Here is a 17,914-nt window from a genome sequence, read left to right on the forward strand (position 1 = left end):
GTAAGAGGAAGAGTTTTTAAAAAAAAAAAAAAAAAGGGATGAGCACACGTTGCGCTGTGCTGCTGATTTTAGCCTGTTGCATGGAGACTGCAATCCAGGTGATGCATCAGCCAGTGGCAGGAAGCCAGAGGCAGACACGGGCACCAAGGTTGGCGTGGCTGATGGATGGAAGAGCAGCAACAGCACTTGCCAAGCCAGTCGCACCACCATAAATAACATGTTTACTGCCAGCTGGTGTTTGCTGCACATTTCTGATGTCAGCAGCACATTATCATATCTAATCAGACCTCAGCAACCTGTTAACTGGGTGGGAGATTGAAGTGGCCATCATTCCATTTCTGTAAACATAATTTACATCACCAGCATAAAAACGTTGATATTTATAGAGTTGATGGAGTTATAGGTTTATGGAGTTGAGTTCAAACGCTGAAAGCTCCAGTAGTTTATTTATCAACAGCATTTTATTCAATGTAATCCTTTTTATGATGACATACGTGTTCTGCAAGCCTTTGTCAGAAGTTATATGGCAGCAAATGTAACCCCTGTTAAATCATTTACAGTAGGAGAAAAGTTCATCACATGAAAAGGTGCGCACGGTTGTGGATTGCTGTGGATATTAACAAGCCTGGCATACAACCAGAAATATTTACAGTTGTGACCATTCTTGAAGTGAAGAGATCATTTTCACACACACACACACACACACACACACACACACACACACACACACACACACACACACACACACACACACACACACACACACAGCTGGAAAGCCATCCAAAACACTAAGAAACTGTATTGCAAGGTTGCGTCATGAAAAGCACTTAGTTTAAAAAAAACAAACAAAAAAACAAAAAACCCAATATATATTTCCATCAAAGATTATGCAGTAAAGAAAAAAAAAAAAATAGGGGAAAATCAAAGCTGTGATACGGCGAGAAAGAAAGAAATGGCCATGTAATCCTTATCAATTTTAAAATACCCTCATGGAGCAACTTCCCCTCAGGCTAAACTCAAAAATGGATCAAGCAGAAGCATCCTTGTACAAAAAGTAAGTCAATTATGGTAATAAAAATAAGAATACAGTGTAAATATATATATTTGTATTCATAATTTCCTAACTGTATGTACAAGATGATAATGAATGATGCAGTGGCCCATGGTGCTGCACATCTCTTGATAGCATCTTCTGTGGATTTGGTCTGAAAAGCAGAGTGCTGGTCTTCACCTTTGATGAAACAAACACTGAGGACAAACAAACCAAATCAAACCCTACACCCCCCCCAAACATCAGTCCTTTCAGTTCTCCTGACCCGGCTTTGGAATGCCCCAAGTGATGAGAAAAGTCAGTTTCTTTTCTGGCACTGTAAGCCAGTCCCGTTAATACAAAGTGCTCGTAACACAGTCACCAACAAGAACTGGGAAATGGCTGCAATCTTCAGTCCATGTGATCCAAGTGAGTTCAACAAGGTGTCTCCAAGATCCTTCTCCACAAAAGCACCAGTGGGGTTTTTGTTTTTTAATTTAGCTTCATCTCTGGGAATACGGGGAGGAGTCCAACCCCATGAGGCAGGGAGTGGAGGAAATGTCAATGTTTGAAAGAACAGGAGGTATCAACGTTTCTTAATGGCCGCCCCATTAGAGTGAGGAGGGAACTTGGGCAGGCATGGTTCCTCCGCACCAGCATCATGTGAGAAAACAGAGTCCTCTCCAGAGGAGCAGGTGGAGCTGCGGGTGTCTGGGTAGCTGGGGGAATATTGGTCCAGAGGCACTGAAAGCTCCAAATACTCCTGCGGTACAAAAGGAGGAGATAAATTCAGCATTGCACTTCAAAAACACATCAGCTGCTTCTCTGCTTGTTGAGGAGAGGACCACTACTGACCTGGTTAGATGTCAAGGCCAGAGCACGATCCAGGTCTTCTACTAACTGTTTGAATGTGGGCCTCTGAGAAGGCACAGCATGCCAGCAGTCCCTCATCATCATATACCTGCAGAAATTAGCGCAAAATTCAAAATTACATGGTTGGGTTTTAGTGTTCCAGCTGTCTCTCATTTCTCATTACAACACATAAATCTCAGGTTAAATCTTAAACTTGATCAAGGAGTGATCAAATGAACTGAAACCCAGCTGTAGCTGGCAGGTGACAGTCCATAACAAGGCTGGACAACATGCTCCAGCTGGAGCTCACTCAGTCTTTAAGCATTTCATTTCACCAGGATCACAAAAACAAAAAAAACTAAATGAAAAGTGAGATAGCATCATTGTAATGTAAGCACCAGGAATTTTTCTTATATACAGAAATGTGGGTGACACTAATATAAATACCAACCATTTACACGGTTCAAAATTATTTTTAAACAGTTATCAGCATTTCCCACACAATTAGACTGTACTCGTACATGTATGTGCACACAACTGTATATGCATGAAAGGAGGTGCATCCACTTTACTAAACATAAAATCAAACTCCATCTTGAACTGCAGTTTGCAACAGTATTCCTTCTGCTATAAAAATCAATTCTCCACCTCCTGTTGGTTCTAGTTAGAACTGCCCTCCAGCTTGCAATGCATCATCATGCATCATCTAGAATCGCACAATGCATAGATGAAGAACACCCACCTTTCCATACTAAATGAAATTACTTTTCAATGGATTTGCTTTTAAGTGTAAAAAAGTGCAGTCACAACCCACAGCCCATGCAGTCTAGTTCAGGCATGCTCAGAGCTTCATTCAATTTATGGGCCATCAGTGAATCACTGGTTTTTGTACATTAGATTTATCAATTTAAAGAAAAGTTACATTGTTTGCGGAAATATTAAACATACCATTTTATTTTTGCCTGTTTGTTTTACCTTTTTTAAATATGAAAATGCTAGAGAAGTCAGTGGAACATTATGATTTTTCTGTGTGTAGTGTGTCCTTACAGCTCATGTGTGCATGTGGAGGGCTTGTCCATACGGTGACCTTCCTTGAGCAGCTTGAACAGCTCTTCCACTGGAACACCAGGATATGGAGAGCCACCTAGGGTGAAGATCTCCCAAAGCAACACCCCAAATGACCAGCTGCAGGAGGAAACAGATGAGAGCGTCTAGGTTTTCTGCCCGACTAAATGTTATTGTCACATTCCAACAAGACTGAATAAGCAAAGTAATGCCGTGTGATACTCACACATCACTTTGGTGCGTGTATATCCGGTCAAACAGAGCCTCTGGAGCCATCCACTTCACTGGCAAACGGCCCTTTGGAAAATGTATACACATTACTATGCCATCCATCAATCCATCCATCCATCTCCTGCTAATCTGCTGGGTTGCGGGGGCAGCAGCCTAAGCAGAGAAACCCAGACTCCCTTCACCCCAGCAACCTTCTCCAGTTCATCCGGGGGTACACCGAGGCGTTCCCAAGCCATCAAGAGATGTAATCTCTCCAGCGTGTCCTGGGTCTTGAGGCCTCCTCCCAGGACAACTGCCTGGAGCACCTCACCCAGGAGGTGACCAGGAGGCATCCTTGTCAGATGCCCGAACCACCTCAACTAGCTCCTATCTGTAAGGGAGAGGCCAGCCACCCTTGAGAGAAAGCTCAATTCCACGATCTTGTTCTTTTGGTCACTACCCAAAGGTCGTGACCATAGGTGAGTGTAGGGATGTAACCCAACTGGTAAATTGAAAGCTTAGTTTTTACGCTCAGTTCTCTCTTCACCACGACAGACTGGTAGTGTCCACATAACCATAGATGCAGCCCCCAATCTGTCCATCAATCTCCCACTCCCTTCCTCCTCACTCATGAACAAGACACTGAAATACTTAAATTCCTCCACTTGGGGTAAAAACTTGACCTTCATCTGGATTGGGCAGTCCACCCTTTTCTGGCTGACCATGGCCTCAGACTTTTAGGTGCCAATTCTTAAACCTCTTGCCTTACACTCTGTTGCATCTGATGAAGCCAACAGGACCACATCATCTGCAAAAAGCAGACACAATTCTGAGGCCACCAAGGCGAAAGCCTTCTATGCCAGACACCCCATACTTTCAACAGCACCCCCACAGAATACCCTGAGGGATGCACTCAAATCCCTTTTCCAAGTCGGACAAATTCCAACGCACCTTCAAATATCCTCGAGAGGATAAAAAGCTGGTTCAGTGTTCCACAACCAGGGAAAAAAACAAACAAATTGTTCATCCAGAACTCTCCTTTCCAGGATCCTAGCATACACCATCCCGGAGATGCTGAGGAGCGTGAGCCCCGATAGCTGGAGCACACCCTTCGATTATCCCTGAACCACCACCCCAGTCCGCCAGTCCAGAGGCACTGTCCCAGATCTCCATGCAACATTGCAGAGGCATGTCAACCAAAACGGCCCTAAAACATCCAGAACATTCAGAACTCAGGATGAATCTCACCCACCCCAGGAGCCCTGCCACCAAGGAGTTGTTTACTAGGTAAGATGTTTGAGAACCAGTTCTTACTTACAAATATGACCTGCCCATGTTTATTCTCAGTTGAAGTCGGCAGCACCCCACCCACATTATACACCGGGTGAATAGAGCACTGCTTTCCCCTCCTGAGACACCTGACGGTTTCCCAGAATTGCTTTGAGGTAGACTGAAAGTCTTTTTCCATGGCCTCACCAAACTCCTCCCACACCCAAGTTTTTGAGGGTGTCCAACACCCACCCAGTCTGGTTTACCACCACGATAGGTTGCAGCCGCATCTCTGTGCAGCAGCCTTGGTAACGGAGGTGCGGAACATGGCCCATTTGGACTCAATTTCCCTAGCCTCCCTTGGAATCCTGTTGAAGTTCTGTCAGAGGAACAGCGGGCCATTTCTCCCAATTATGCCCCTCCAGGTCTCACTGTCATTCCCCACATGAGGGCTGAAGTCTCCCAGTAGGACAACACAGTCACTAGGATGGAGCCCCCTTGAGCACCCCACCTAGTGACTTCAAAAAAGCTGGGTATTCTGAACTGTTGTTCGATGCATAAGCACAGATGTCAGTCAGGACCCGTTCCCCAACCCAAAGGTGCAGGGACGCAACCCTCTCATCCACTGGTAAAAACCCCAACGTACTGGCAGTATGCTGTTTAAAAAAATAAATAAATAAATAACACAAATGTGCATATATGAATAACATGAAACAAATGAGGACACTCACATTGGTGGTCTTCTTATAATAGTCAATGTGGTGGATATCTCTTGCCAGGCCAAAGTCGGCTATTTTCATCACATTGTCCTCTGTCACCAAAACATTGCGAGCTGCAAGGTCTCTGTGGATGCACTAGACCAATAAAATTAGACATTAATAGAATGGAGTGTCGGGTCAGAGCCAGAATATTTTTTTCATAGATTTATTAATTTATTGAAAGTTGAGAATTGCTGCTTGTGGTTACCTTTTTGGAGGCCAGATACTCCATGCCTCGGGCCACTTGGTAAGCAAAGGACACAAGATCTTTGACAGACACGTTCTCCACAGGAACCTGGTCTGGGTTGTAGCAGTACTCCATACCTGGTGGGCGGCGAGCCCGGAGGTATTCTCGCAAGTTGCCCTTGGATGCATATTCAACTATCACATATAGAGGACCTAGAAATGAATGGGGAAAAAAAAAAAAAAAAAAAATCAAAATGATGCAATGCATCATTCAATTCTAAATGGAGATTATACAACAGAAATTATATCAACACTAGTGACATCGAGGACAGTAAAGACAACAAAAACTGCATGAGCAAGAGTGTGTATTTATAGCGTGAGATAAGTTGAGTAAAATGAACAAAGAGCTTTGTGCAGCCGTGTGAAGGCAACAGAGCGATGTGCACAGCATGGTCATTAGAGGCTAGTTTCCTTTAGTTTTTCGTCAGGGATGATTGGACAGAAATGACAGGAGCTGTGGTCGATTCAAACTGCGAGCTCGGAAGCTGGTGTCAGAATCGTTTATGCATGCTTTTCTACACATTCCTCAAAGTAAGGTTCACAGCAACACTGTTGTCTGAGGGACAGTAGTGTGAGTGTGTGTTTGTGTGTGTTGGATCTGAATAGTCCAGGGCAGGTTGGTAGCAGCCCCTAACTGTCTGGTCCTACCATCCTGTGTACAGGCTCCCAGCAGATTAATGATGTTCTTGTGCTTCCCAATGATCTTCATCATCTCCATCTCTGAAATGAGGTCTGACAGGTCTTTCTCTGTGGCATCAGCTGTAAAATGAGGGAAATAAATTTGGGTAATTAGTCCACGTTCTGTTGGTGAAAAGGCCAAAAAGGCCTCACAATAATCACCTTGCAAAGTATATACACCAACACTGCAGCTCTTAGGGAGTTGGCTGCTGTCTGTGAAATGCTCCCTCGGGAAAAGCACTTAAAGTAGGAGACAATAAATGGTGCTTTCCCCGCATCTTCACTCCTCCGTGCAGTTTAATGGACACCGTTTTATATAGGAAGTCAAGGGTTCTCATAAATTTTACTCCACTCTCCAATTTACACAATGGCTGGAATCCAGTGGCAGATGGCTCTAAGAATCTGTTAATCACCTTGTTGTTAAAAGCATTTTTCATTCCTGTTGCCTGGACTTGAAGCTCCTCTAAAAATGTAATCACTGTAAAGTGAAGAACTTATTCTCTGCTAACTTATTCCAGTAGAGCAAGTTACTTCTAATATCAGTCTACCCAAGTCTACCATGTATTAACTGAAGAACAATTTACTTACATTTCAACATTTTGACTGCAACCTTGGTGACACGGTTTGGCTTCTCTTTGTCGAGACCAAGCGCTTCCCCCATCACCACCTGGCCAAAGCAGCCTTCGCCCAGTGGCTTCCCAAGAACAAGTCTGTGGGGGGAAGACAACAAGACTGTTAACACTCAGTGCAGTACAAATCCGTTGTGTGATAAACTCTTGACTTAACTCTGAAGATCTGTAACTCAGTGGCTTCCTTTTTTGAGGTTGACTAAGATTATACCTGTTGCAGCCCTGCAGTCCAAGTGTGTTGCATAAAAGCACCTCAACATTACCTTCTTGGGGAAACGTCACAGAAATGTTTATTTCACTTGTGGCTGGCTTCCCTCTCACCATTCTGTCTATTTCAATTCAGGACTTCTCTAGCCTCCAAGCTGTTGATCTTTGAACATTTTGTCCTAGACATACCTGTCCCGGGGAAGCTCCCAGCGGGGATCTTGCGGCAGCTCATACTCAGAAACTCCTGACAACATTGGCGTGCCACTGGAAGAGAGGCGGGAGGGGCGGACTAGCATCACTCCGGAGTGGATGGAGGAGCTTGAGTCTACAGACACCTGAGGTAAGAAACAGTGACATTACTCCTCTCACAGTGGAACAGTTCTAGCAGGAGTTCGTATAGCCAAAAAAGCCTCAAAGAATACCAATATAGTACCATGTAATAACTACTGGTGTGGCTGAGGCATTGTGTACCATGCCCACAGACTTGAAGCATGCCTTAAACACTTTCACTTACCTAATGTACAAGACCTCAAGGATCTACAATGAATATGAAAGCTCTATGAATGCATACTTTAAGTGTTAGGCTGGCACTAATAAAGAGTGCTGTGAAAATGTGCAGTTAACTCAAATAAGTCAAACATAAATACAAACAAACACACATATACACACAAGAAAAAAAAGAGAAAAGGTAAGAAAGTAGAAATATTCCAAACCCCCTATCTACTTTCTGTTACCTGTCTGCGCAGGGGGATGCTTTTGGCCAGCTTATGGACGGCCAGCTGACTGTTGAAGTCACTCTTCTTAGAGGAGGTGCGAATCTTGACGATAATTGCGATCGCAATCATGATGGCTATGAAAAAGAAGCCCACACAGTAGATGACTACCTCCAGGTAGGTGTGGCTGGCTGGGGGGTAGTGCGGGACCGCTATGTTTGTGGCAGGGTGACAAGGAGCAGGGAGGAATAGGGTCAGCTGTCATGAATGAACTAACTGCATGTACTCAAGTAAAACACACCCATTCATCACAAATAAAACAAATGGTCTACTCAAACACATCCACACTTTTATGTCTAAAAGTCAGAGTCTTTGACACCAGTGCATATAGGAATTGAACGCTCCAAACTCAGTGTTACTTTAAATACCTCATCAGTCAGTAAGCTGCAGTGCAGCAATTTAGCTGGGATCTATTTTGTATTAATGTGGTACTGTAATGAATATATAAGAGTAGCAGTGTGACAAAGACTCAGACTTTCGCATAGAGTAGAATACTTCACACATAACATTTCAAAACTGCACATCATTCTACGTCAAATAATCTAATTCAGTTTGTTTCTATTTGTAGGTCTAAAGCAGCATACCACGAAGCATGAGCTCAGTGCGGTAGTTTAACTGCTTCCCTTGATCAATACAGTATTTCATAGTGACTTCATCTGTAATGCAATTTTCAACAAGTTGCGTGTTGGTGCTGGTAATAAAAACTTTTCTTTCAAAGAAAATAATTTCTGTTCTAAATGGCAAATAAATAAAAGCTAACCCTTAGAATGAAATGATCCAATTCAGATCTTGTTTTTTTCCTCCCAAACTGTGGAAACACCAACATTTAGTCATACCAGTATCAGGGGTGTAATGGATTCCAGTTTTAATGGGGAAAAATGGTTTGATCATACATTGGATTGGGATGTAGCTTGTAGGAGGCAGATATTAGGGACACTGCTTATGAATGAGTTTTTTGTTTGTGTGTATTTGCTAAAAATTTCTAGAAGCCAAAAACTTAAAGTGGTTTGAAGCCCAAGTTTTTTCTACTTTGGCTCTTTATGTCACAGAGGGGATATCCTTAACACGATCACCTCAGGCATGCAGCTCTGGCTGATATTTGCAGAAGGCAGCCAATCAAAATAAAGCTGGCTTAAAAATAAGGGTGGCCTTTAAAAGGAAGAGGAGCTAAAATAGCTTGTTAAAGGCAGAGGATGAACAGAGGGGCTGCACCATGCAAAGCTGCTCTAGTAGAATAAAAATATAAATATGGAAATGAGGGCCACTGTAATATCCTTTTCTTCAAAGTACATTTAATTTAATAGGATAGCTTGCTCATAGTGGATATAAATTCTTTAAAGACTTATTCTAGTTGCCCCCTTTTCCCTCCAAATTGCTTAATTTTGCATTTTAGAAGCACATTTATACTCAGATCTATTTGCAGTATTACCACTGAAAAATGTACTGATGCATGTTGATGCCTTATGCTAGAAGGAGAAAACAGCACATCCCAAACCATGGATGTCCCACTGACTGAAGTCTACAGTTACACCCCTAACCAACACCAGCAACACAAGTGAGCTACACTTGTGTGAAGAGGTTGACTGACAAGCAGCTTGATAATTGGACAAATGTCCATTCCAATCCTCAGGAATGAGACCATCCACTACGGCCAATTATCAAAGCCAGCCGCTGTGCTCACAGCAGGAAATGACATCAGCAAAACATGTCATTTGTACAGCTTGTCAAAGAAAATCAGCTTAACAGCAAACCAAATGCAAACACCAATTAAAGGGCAGAACAGAAGAGACAGTTTCAAGTGAAATCTGACCAGAGCTGCCAAACAACCCTTCTTTAAAAATGTGATTATTAAATGTATTCCTGTTTGAAGAGGTAAAAAAAACAAAACAAACAAAAAAAAAAAACTTGGCACTGGACAGTGCTTGGATTGTTTGGCATGTTCTGATAATTTAAGAAACAGCAGAGCATGATTCATACTCTCCCATCTAAAGAACTTAGATGGAGCAGAACCATGCTGAGCACAGAAAGAGAGGTTTTTCTTTTTTAGTATTGTAATGTGCCCTGTCTTCCTCTTACACTTTTACCAGAACAGGTAAAAATGTGAAGGAGGATAGCCAGGCTTCTGTCGAAAAAGGGAAGGAATGGAAATGTAGAAGAGACAGAACCACTGATACCTTCAAAAACGGTCAACCATGCAGAGTGATGAGAGAACCCGATAGAATTGCCTGCCAAGCAGGTATACTCCCCAGCGTCATCAAAAGACACATTTCTCAGTTGAAGAACTTCCATTTCCTTGTCCGTGGTGTTAAGGCCAGCGGTCTAGAAAATAACAAAGGAAGCACACCCAATAAGAGGCCCAAGAAGGAAAGGGGACCATGAGTAAAGGACTGAAAGCGAAAGTGGATGGAGGAGTGTTCTCCTTTTCGATCCAACACCATCTGCCCAAAAAGTAACACCTAGAGCCCCTGCAGAGGGCTGCTCAGAAAGAGCCCTCCAGGATCTGTTAGTGGAAAAGATGGTTATGTTAAGTCTGTACTGTCGAACCCCACATTGGACCACACCATCACCACATCAAATACCTGTCTCATCTCTACATGCAAGAGATGGGCATGGAAAGTTCACAGCAGAACAGGCCACACTCATGCTTGATTTATAGCCCTGAGTTGAATCCATGTTGTAGTTTACTTAGCTGCCGCAGCATTGTGGGCATATATACTTGCACATTGGTGTGACTGCTTTACTCTATATCTGCCAAAACTAGTGTTCAATTTGACACTAATAAAAATAACAATGGTACTTTAACTGAAATTACTGCAATGCAGAAAGACACTAAAACTGAATGCCAGATACAGTTACAGTCCATTACATAGAGTATGCTTCACAGCAGTATCGTGTTGCAAATCAATATGCTGTGTTTACAAAGTGTATTGCTGCCAAGCATACCAATCACAGTTATTGTGGACTACATTACCCCGACATGTAGTTTCATTTATGGGGAGTTGCATGCGAGATCACAATACAGCGCTCTACCACACTGTAGATACAGCACAGACTCAAAGGAGGATTATAATCAAGCTTTAAATTCACACTCACACAAACTAAACATTAGACAAACAGGTCTGTGAAACATAGGTAAGCAGAGGATGACAGCTGGAGGGGCGGGGGGTGGGGGCAGAGTTTGTGAGCCGTGTACAGAAGACTTTGAAGGGCAAGGGAGTGAGAGTAATAGAAGATGGCAAGAGAGGCCCTTATTAGGAGGGCACAGCAGAGGGATGGGGCAGGAATGAGAATGAGTCCAACATAAACCTGAGACTAAACACTTTCAACTGTTCTGCTGCGAATTTTCCATAGCGTCATTTACAGTCAGGAGCACCAAGGAGGGAGGAAGGGAGGGAGGAGAGAAACAGCTGAGGTTGTCTCGAGTTATACGGGTCTAGTTTTTCCAGGTGGTCCTAGAAGCGCCTCCACTGTGTTGTCCCTGTACTACAGCGTGGTGGTTACCTGTGGGTTCATATCTGGTGACAGTCAGCCAGGCTGACTGATTGGCCTCTCCTATATAATTGGACACTTTACATATATACTCTCCGCTCTCCTCCTCTGTCACATTGTAGAGGGTCAGCACCTGAGCGTCCGAGCTATTGACCCCAGAATGCTGGAAACAAAAACAAGTTATGTGCAGCACAGAAGAAAATGGTGGCTGACACTGGATCGCTGAGGGGTTTGTGCGGGTTATTTCAGAGTTATAATGACAAACAATACATTCAGATCTCCTTTCACATACAGATACAGAAAATGATTACAGAATTATACTTACAGAAAATGACTTGAGAAAAAGTAAACAAATACAAATCACTCCATGATAAAACCTTCAATGTTCTGTTATCTCTAAAAAAACAAACAAACAAAAAAAACAAAACACAGGAACTTGGCCTGTTGCCACAGGATGAGTTAGATTAAGCTCATACCTTGAGGACACGAACGTAGGGTAGACCATCTGGACCAACACGGCTCCCATTGACCTCGATGTGCTTCAGCCACTGAATGTGGGGCTGAGGGTCACTGAACACCTTGCACTCAAACTCCACGTCACTGCCTACTACTGCAGTGCAATTAGCTGGCAGGCCAGCCTGCAGGATGGGCCTGTGTGGAGAGCGCTCTGCAACAAAATCAAAAAACATACAGACTTTACTTTTGACATTTTGGTGATCAGTGAAGCAAAACACACAATATGAAGCCATGTGTGCCATTTCCAAAAAAAATAAAAATGTACACACGGCTGACTGATTTTCAAACAAAAGCCAATAAAACTTCTGCCACCTGTTTTATAACTAGTAAATGACCAGGACTGAAGGTTGCTCAATCATTTGGTCTGATGCTGTGTATTTTCAGGCCACACTTTCTAAATTACAGGCCATAATGGAGATTTAAATTGCCGGCATCCTCAGCTATATGCTGGTTGTGTAATTATTAAGAGTTGTCAGGCAAGCAAGCCACTTAAATGCCTCATCTGGTGCTGTTACTGTGAAGTGAAATGTTCTTGCAGCCCCATTTTGATGACTAATAACTCTCCAAAGTAAACTTACAAGCCAAGAACCTGGCAGGATATCAGCTGTGGAAGATTTCCTAACCAAGACATCCATGAGGACCTTGGAAAGCACTTATGACAGTACTTTCTCCTCACTGTGCAACAATCTTAATGCTCATCAGGCCTAGATGCCTTAGGACAGGAAAAGCCCAGGGGACACCAGGGGTGGAGGAAATGGAACCATGATTTATAAAACCAATGGTGCAAGAGTGAGTCATGGAGTAGGCCCTAGAGGAGTAATCACTTCTCTCTTTTACTTGTACCCATCACTTCTGCCACAATTAAACAGGTACAGTTTATCAAAAGAGCAACAAAAAGAGCCAACTTCCCCTGTAATCAAGGCCCCAAGCCTATATTCTAAAAGCTCAGTTATAAGTACCACATTTGATTAGTTAAGCAGTTTTGAGGCATTTTATGGGGTTGTTGTACACAAAGTTTGCATTTTCTCCCAGTGCCTATGAGCATGAATGGCTGGCTGTTTCAGTGGACTAGCGACCTGTCCAGTGTATACCCAACATCAAGTGGAATACTCTCCAGATAAGAAACTAATGGCTAGAGGGATTGTTCTCCACCTAGAGCTTTACAAATGTTCAACAGCTAATTAAACCACAATTACAGTTTTCCTAGCAAGTTGCATACAATTAACAATTACTACGAACTCTTACCCACGACATCTAGCTGATAGGTGTGATTAATGCTGCCATACTGGTTTTCCACCACACAGGTATAGTTTCCCTTGTCAGAGGGTACTACAGACTCCATGATGATGGTCCATACATGGTCACGGACCTAAAAGTGATTAAAGAAAACAAAACAAAGTTATTGGACAGTAACTGCACTAAAACTCTATATATCAAAAATGAAAACACGAGAAAGCATTTAACTGTATGAGTCAGGAAGTGGAAATCCTATAATTTTCAGTAAGTTTTTTTTTTAAGAGATGTTTAGAAGAACACTAATTTGTCTCTCCATATCAATGGTCCTAAATCAAATTTTCTACACTTTAAAGCAACAGCAAATAATGAAGTGCAATGTGATGATGATAACACACTACACCTTCTTCCTGTGAGAAAGTTTTAATGCACCAGATTTTTGTCCTACCCAACAACGGCCACTGCAAATTTTAAATATCTATATCTCTCTCCCATAACTGCCCCAACATGTCTTATTAGCATCAACTGATGTCTGGCTCTTTTTCACAGACGTGTTATAATTTCTCCGCCATAAATCTGCCAAGACCGGCAGTGTGTGATTAGCCAACAAACCTCTAAGGCAATGGCAACATCAAACATGCATGTATACAGACGGTTTCCCCTATTTAGCAAAAAACGTGATGAGGGAGTCCAGCTGCCTGCTGCCAGATGTGTTGTGCTTGGGTTCGTGTACATGTGGTCTACATTATTTCCTCCCTCCTGCATGTCGCCATGCAGACGATATGAACAATAGAAGCCCGACCATAAAAATCAAAAGTGTGGGGGAGATGGTAGACGTCCCCAGTCGCAGATGCAGACCTTTGCACCTTCACTAAAGAAGAAAAAGAAAAAAAAGAAAAGAAAAAAAAAAAAAAAAAAAGCAGCAAGATGGTTAAATGTGCTGCCTGGCTCTGTGTGTGTGTGTGTGTGTGTGTGTGTGTGTGTGTGTGTGTGTGCACAAGGGCAGCAGGCAGCTGAAAGGAAACTCCTAAATGCGTCCCAGCTGGAGAGGGAGATGGGCAAGTGAAGCACAAGACAAGGCTGGACTAGCCCATACCTTGATGGGAAGAGCAGATGTAGGACAGGAGGAGGGTTGTTTCTTAGTCTCTGAACATGCACATACATTCCACACCTGTGGGGGAACTGCTACTGAATGCAGTTATTCACAGAGAAGTCAACACTGAAGCAAAAACCACCACACATAATGGCCATATCACATTTCAACTGATAAGGCTAGGGATTAAAAAAAAAAAATGACTACGGCTTCCTTGTGCCAATAGGAAATATTTAATTCCTTATCTTAAATCAGACCAAACATATTCATTATGACAATCTCTAAGTCGCCATGTAAACAGTAAAATGGTGCATTACACTTCTCAAATATAGCACCTCCCAAGTCAATCCAGAAACTAGAATAAAACATCTTATTCAGTGTTAACCTTCCTGTTTATGAGCATGTCCTACCACCTTTGAATATAGCTTCTCTGGAAAGATGCTCACCAAAAACCCCACAGTAAAATCCTGTTGGACATCATGGATCTAGTAGTAATCATGACAACTTTACTGCTGCATGGGTGTGAATGGAAAGAACGCTCATCAGTTATTATAGCACCTTTCTAAATCAAAGTTATAAGGCTTTGCACAAAAAAGAAAAAAACAAAAAACCAAACAGTAAAAAGAACTATAAAGCCATATAAATATAATTAAATATAAAAATATGGCATGGCTTACAAATAAAGCCACACCAGTTAAGACAAAGCCTTGTAATCAAAACGGTTTTCAGTAATGTTTTAAAAGAAGACTGAGTTTGTGAGTCTGAGATCCTCTGACAAGAAAAGTCAGTGTACTGATACCCAGAATTAGGACAGGCAATGTTTTCCTATATCCTAACGGATGTCTAGGATTCCCCACCTCAAAGTGTTGCTATGACACATCGTTCCTATTGTAGCATAGGGTTTCATCTTGCATTGTTTCTCGGGTCAAAAATGGGAAAACTTGCCTCTCCTTTTTTCTACCAGAAAAAAAAAAAATTATAAGTGCAGCAAAGGGGGCGGTGATCTAATGTGAAGATGAGATCACTGACAAATCTACTCTTGTAGTGAATGAGTTTGGAGACTAAGAAATGCTAAGGATGGTGTAGTGTAGACTCAATGAGAAGGAGCTATGGAAATCAAGCCTGCGAGACTATTTGTACTAACCTTGAAGCCTCCAATGCGATGGTCTCTCTTGAACTCCTTCCCATTCTTGTACCATTTCAGAGTGGGAGTTGGGTTGCCACTGGCCTGGCATCGAAACTTTACAGTTTTGCTGGCTGGAACGGCATGAAGCTTCTTCTCCATTTTTTCTGGGTGAGCCCATTGTGGAGCCATTGCTACAACAAATAAGGGGGATGGGGGGCAAAAAAAAAAAAAAAAAAAAAAAACATACAGAAAGGTATAATTGTCTTCTTATGAAAAAAAAGAAAAAAAAACATAATATGTAAACCTGTGGCTGAGGCTTGATGTACTTTTTAAATCATTTTTGCCTCAGTTAAGCCACGTTGAACAAATTTCATTGGGAGATAAAACTCTTGGAGCCAGAGTACATGCTTGTCACGCTTTGAGGCCGCTGCATTCTTTGTGGTCAGAGCAAGCAGCAGTAGCAAAATGAAGCCAGAGTGTCTTAATTACGCTACAGACAAATTGCAGGACATCTAAGGTTAACCAAGATTAGTCACCAGAGAGTCATTTCTTATATAAAAGCTGTCACTGAGGTAGTAAAAACCCTGTGATTCAGAGTGAAATCATTTATTCTGACATAACCCACACACGTGGCGGTACGATAATTGAATTTTAAAGCTCTCAAATCACTGACCACTCATAGCGAACACTCATACGCCTGTGACTTCGGATGAATCAGCAATGACCATTTATTGCAGTACATTAGCTACATGAAGAGTGCAGCACACTTACGCATCAGCTTTTGACTGCCCAGCAGTTTGGTTTCCTCTGATGAAGACTCTTCATCTTCATCATCATCCTCAGATGAGGCCAAGGTATCAACTAAAGAAGAGGAAGTAATTTTAAAAACAACTCCATTCATTAAAAATAAATAAATAAATAAATCACAGTGCTGCAGCAGCAATTCAACATTTAGACAAAAGAGTCACTTTTTTCACAGTTTATGGACACAGGGACCGATGGATGCAGTTTACACTAAACACAAGGCATACATCACATGGCGCAATACTAAGTGGTGCAATACACCTTCTTCACTTTGTTACAAATAAAGAGTACGCCTTCTTAAGGATTTGATTTAAAAAATAAAAACTAGAATAGCCCAAATGCAACAGTAATATTATACACTGTATCTGAAATATATACAGTAAACTCGAGGGGTTATTAACGAAGACACAATTCACACAAACCTAAAACCTGACTATGGTACTCTGTGACACTACGCCACACGCGTACAGTGTATCACAAAAGTGAGTACACCCCTCACATGTCTGCATATATTTAAGTATATCTTTTCATGGGACAACACTGACAAAATGACACAATGAAAAGTAGTCTGTGTGCAGCTTATATAACAGTCTTCACGTAGCGCAACAATTCGTCTTTTAAGATCCTCAGAGAGTTCTTTGCCATGAGGTGCCATGTTAGAACTTTCAGTGACCAGTATGAGAGAGTGTGAGAGCTGTACTACAAAATTGAACACACCTGCTCCCTATGCACACCTGAGACCTAGTAACACTAACGAGTCACATGACATTTTGGAGGGGAAATGACAAGCAGTGCTCAATTTGGACATTTACAGGTGTAGTCTCTTAGGGGTGTACTCACTTTTGTTGCCGCTGGTTTAGACAATAATGGCTGTATATTGAGTTATTTTGAGGGAAGAATAAATTTACACTGTTATATAAGCTGCACACAGACCACTTTTCATTGTGTCAAAGTGTCATTTTGTCAGTGTTGTCCTATGAAAAGATATACTTAAATATCTGCAGAAATGTGAGGGGTGTACTCACTTTTGTGATACACTGTAGCTACAATACAGGGGGAAAATGTAAACAGCTCAAAACTCTAATATCTTTAAACAAGCTGTTGCAAACGAGTCGGCAAACAGCGTGGTGTACTAGGGAACCAACAAATGCTAGAATAAATGAAATTCTGATTGGTACTATTAGTACTATGGTGGCTATGTCACCAAAAAAAAAAAAAAACAAACAAAAAAAAAACTGCCAGACCAGAGTGTGTCTATTCTGAAGCAAAAAAATTAAACAATCACTGTTTCTATGACTTTACCAGTCACGTTGAAGTAGATGCTGTGGTTGCCGAAGGTCGTGCACACGTACAGACCGGAGTCAGTCAGCTCCACAGACTCGATCTCCAGCTGGCCATTGCGGATACGAGTATGTTCTCCATCTACTACAGTTACATGGTCTTTGGTCCAGTTGACAGCATGGAGGGAGTCCTTGGCAGAGCAACTGAGATCCAGGCGATCCCCGATGTAACGGGTATACAGCTCGGCTTGCGCCTCCACAGAGACTGCAGAGGAAGAAGGGCATGGTTCTGCTTAGCAGCTATACAACACTCTGATTTTATGCACTCAAAATAATTTTTACAACTCCATGAAAACAGGGTGAAAAAAAATTTTTTTTTTTTTAAAATAGAGCACAGTAGTGCACTGTAAACACCTTAAAGTAATACTTCCATCATATCATCTGCCCAACCCCTCTCCCAAATTAAAATCATATCCCAGTCAGTGCCCTACCTTGAGGCAGGCAAGGAGCTACTTGGGAAAGGAAGATGAAATTCAATTAGAGGAATGAAGAGAGGGGAGGTGTCATGAAGCGAGACACCTGAGCCCCCCTGTTCTAAATGACTACATAGTACACAAGGAGGAGGGAGGTAACCCAATTATACTGACATGTTGTCC

The 17,914-nt window shown here is 42.2% G+C and overlaps 1 protein-coding gene across 4 annotated transcripts in view; it reads right to left on the reverse strand.

The window, feature by feature from the left end:
• Positions 1–444: 444 nt before the first annotated feature.
• Positions 445–17,914, reverse strand: part of fgfr1a (fibroblast growth factor receptor 1a) — a 35,093-nt gene continuing 17,623 nt past the window's right edge. Inside the window, exons 4-19 of one of the 4 annotated variants that reach the window (XM_030737629.1) lie at positions 17,281–17,523; positions 15,946–16,035; positions 15,193–15,365; positions 12,968–13,091; positions 11,683–11,873; positions 11,219–11,369; positions 7,673–7,869; positions 7,134–7,279; positions 6,697–6,818; positions 6,079–6,189; positions 5,393–5,583; positions 5,158–5,280; positions 3,174–3,244; positions 2,930–3,067; positions 1,886–1,991; positions 445–1,793 (exon numbers count right to left, since the gene is read on the reverse strand). In XM_030737629.1, the coding sequence (XP_030593489.1) occupies positions 1,617–1,793; positions 1,886–1,991; positions 2,930–3,067; positions 3,174–3,244; positions 5,158–5,280; positions 5,393–5,583; positions 6,079–6,189; positions 6,697–6,818; positions 7,134–7,279; positions 7,673–7,869; positions 11,219–11,369; positions 11,683–11,873; positions 12,968–13,091; positions 15,193–15,365; positions 15,946–16,035; positions 17,281–17,523 (2,354 nt within the window). In that variant the 3' untranslated portion in view covers positions 445–1,616. Of the gene's footprint in view, positions 1,794–1,885; positions 1,992–2,929; positions 3,068–3,173; positions 3,245–5,157; positions 5,281–5,392; positions 5,584–6,078; positions 6,190–6,696; positions 6,819–7,133; positions 7,280–7,672; positions 7,870–9,891; positions 10,037–11,218; positions 11,370–11,682; positions 11,874–12,967; positions 13,092–15,192; positions 15,366–15,945; positions 16,036–17,280; positions 17,524–17,914 lie in introns of all 4 variants that reach the window. The other 3 variants (XM_030737630.1, XM_030737631.1, XM_030737632.1) reach the window with 3 other exon arrangements.

Source organism: Archocentrus centrarchus, chromosome 9 (genome assembly GCF_007364275.1).
Source record: "Archocentrus centrarchus isolate MPI-CPG fArcCen1 chromosome 9, fArcCen1, whole genome shotgun sequence".
NCBI lineage: Eukaryota > Metazoa > Chordata > Actinopteri > Cichliformes > Cichlidae > Archocentrus > Archocentrus centrarchus.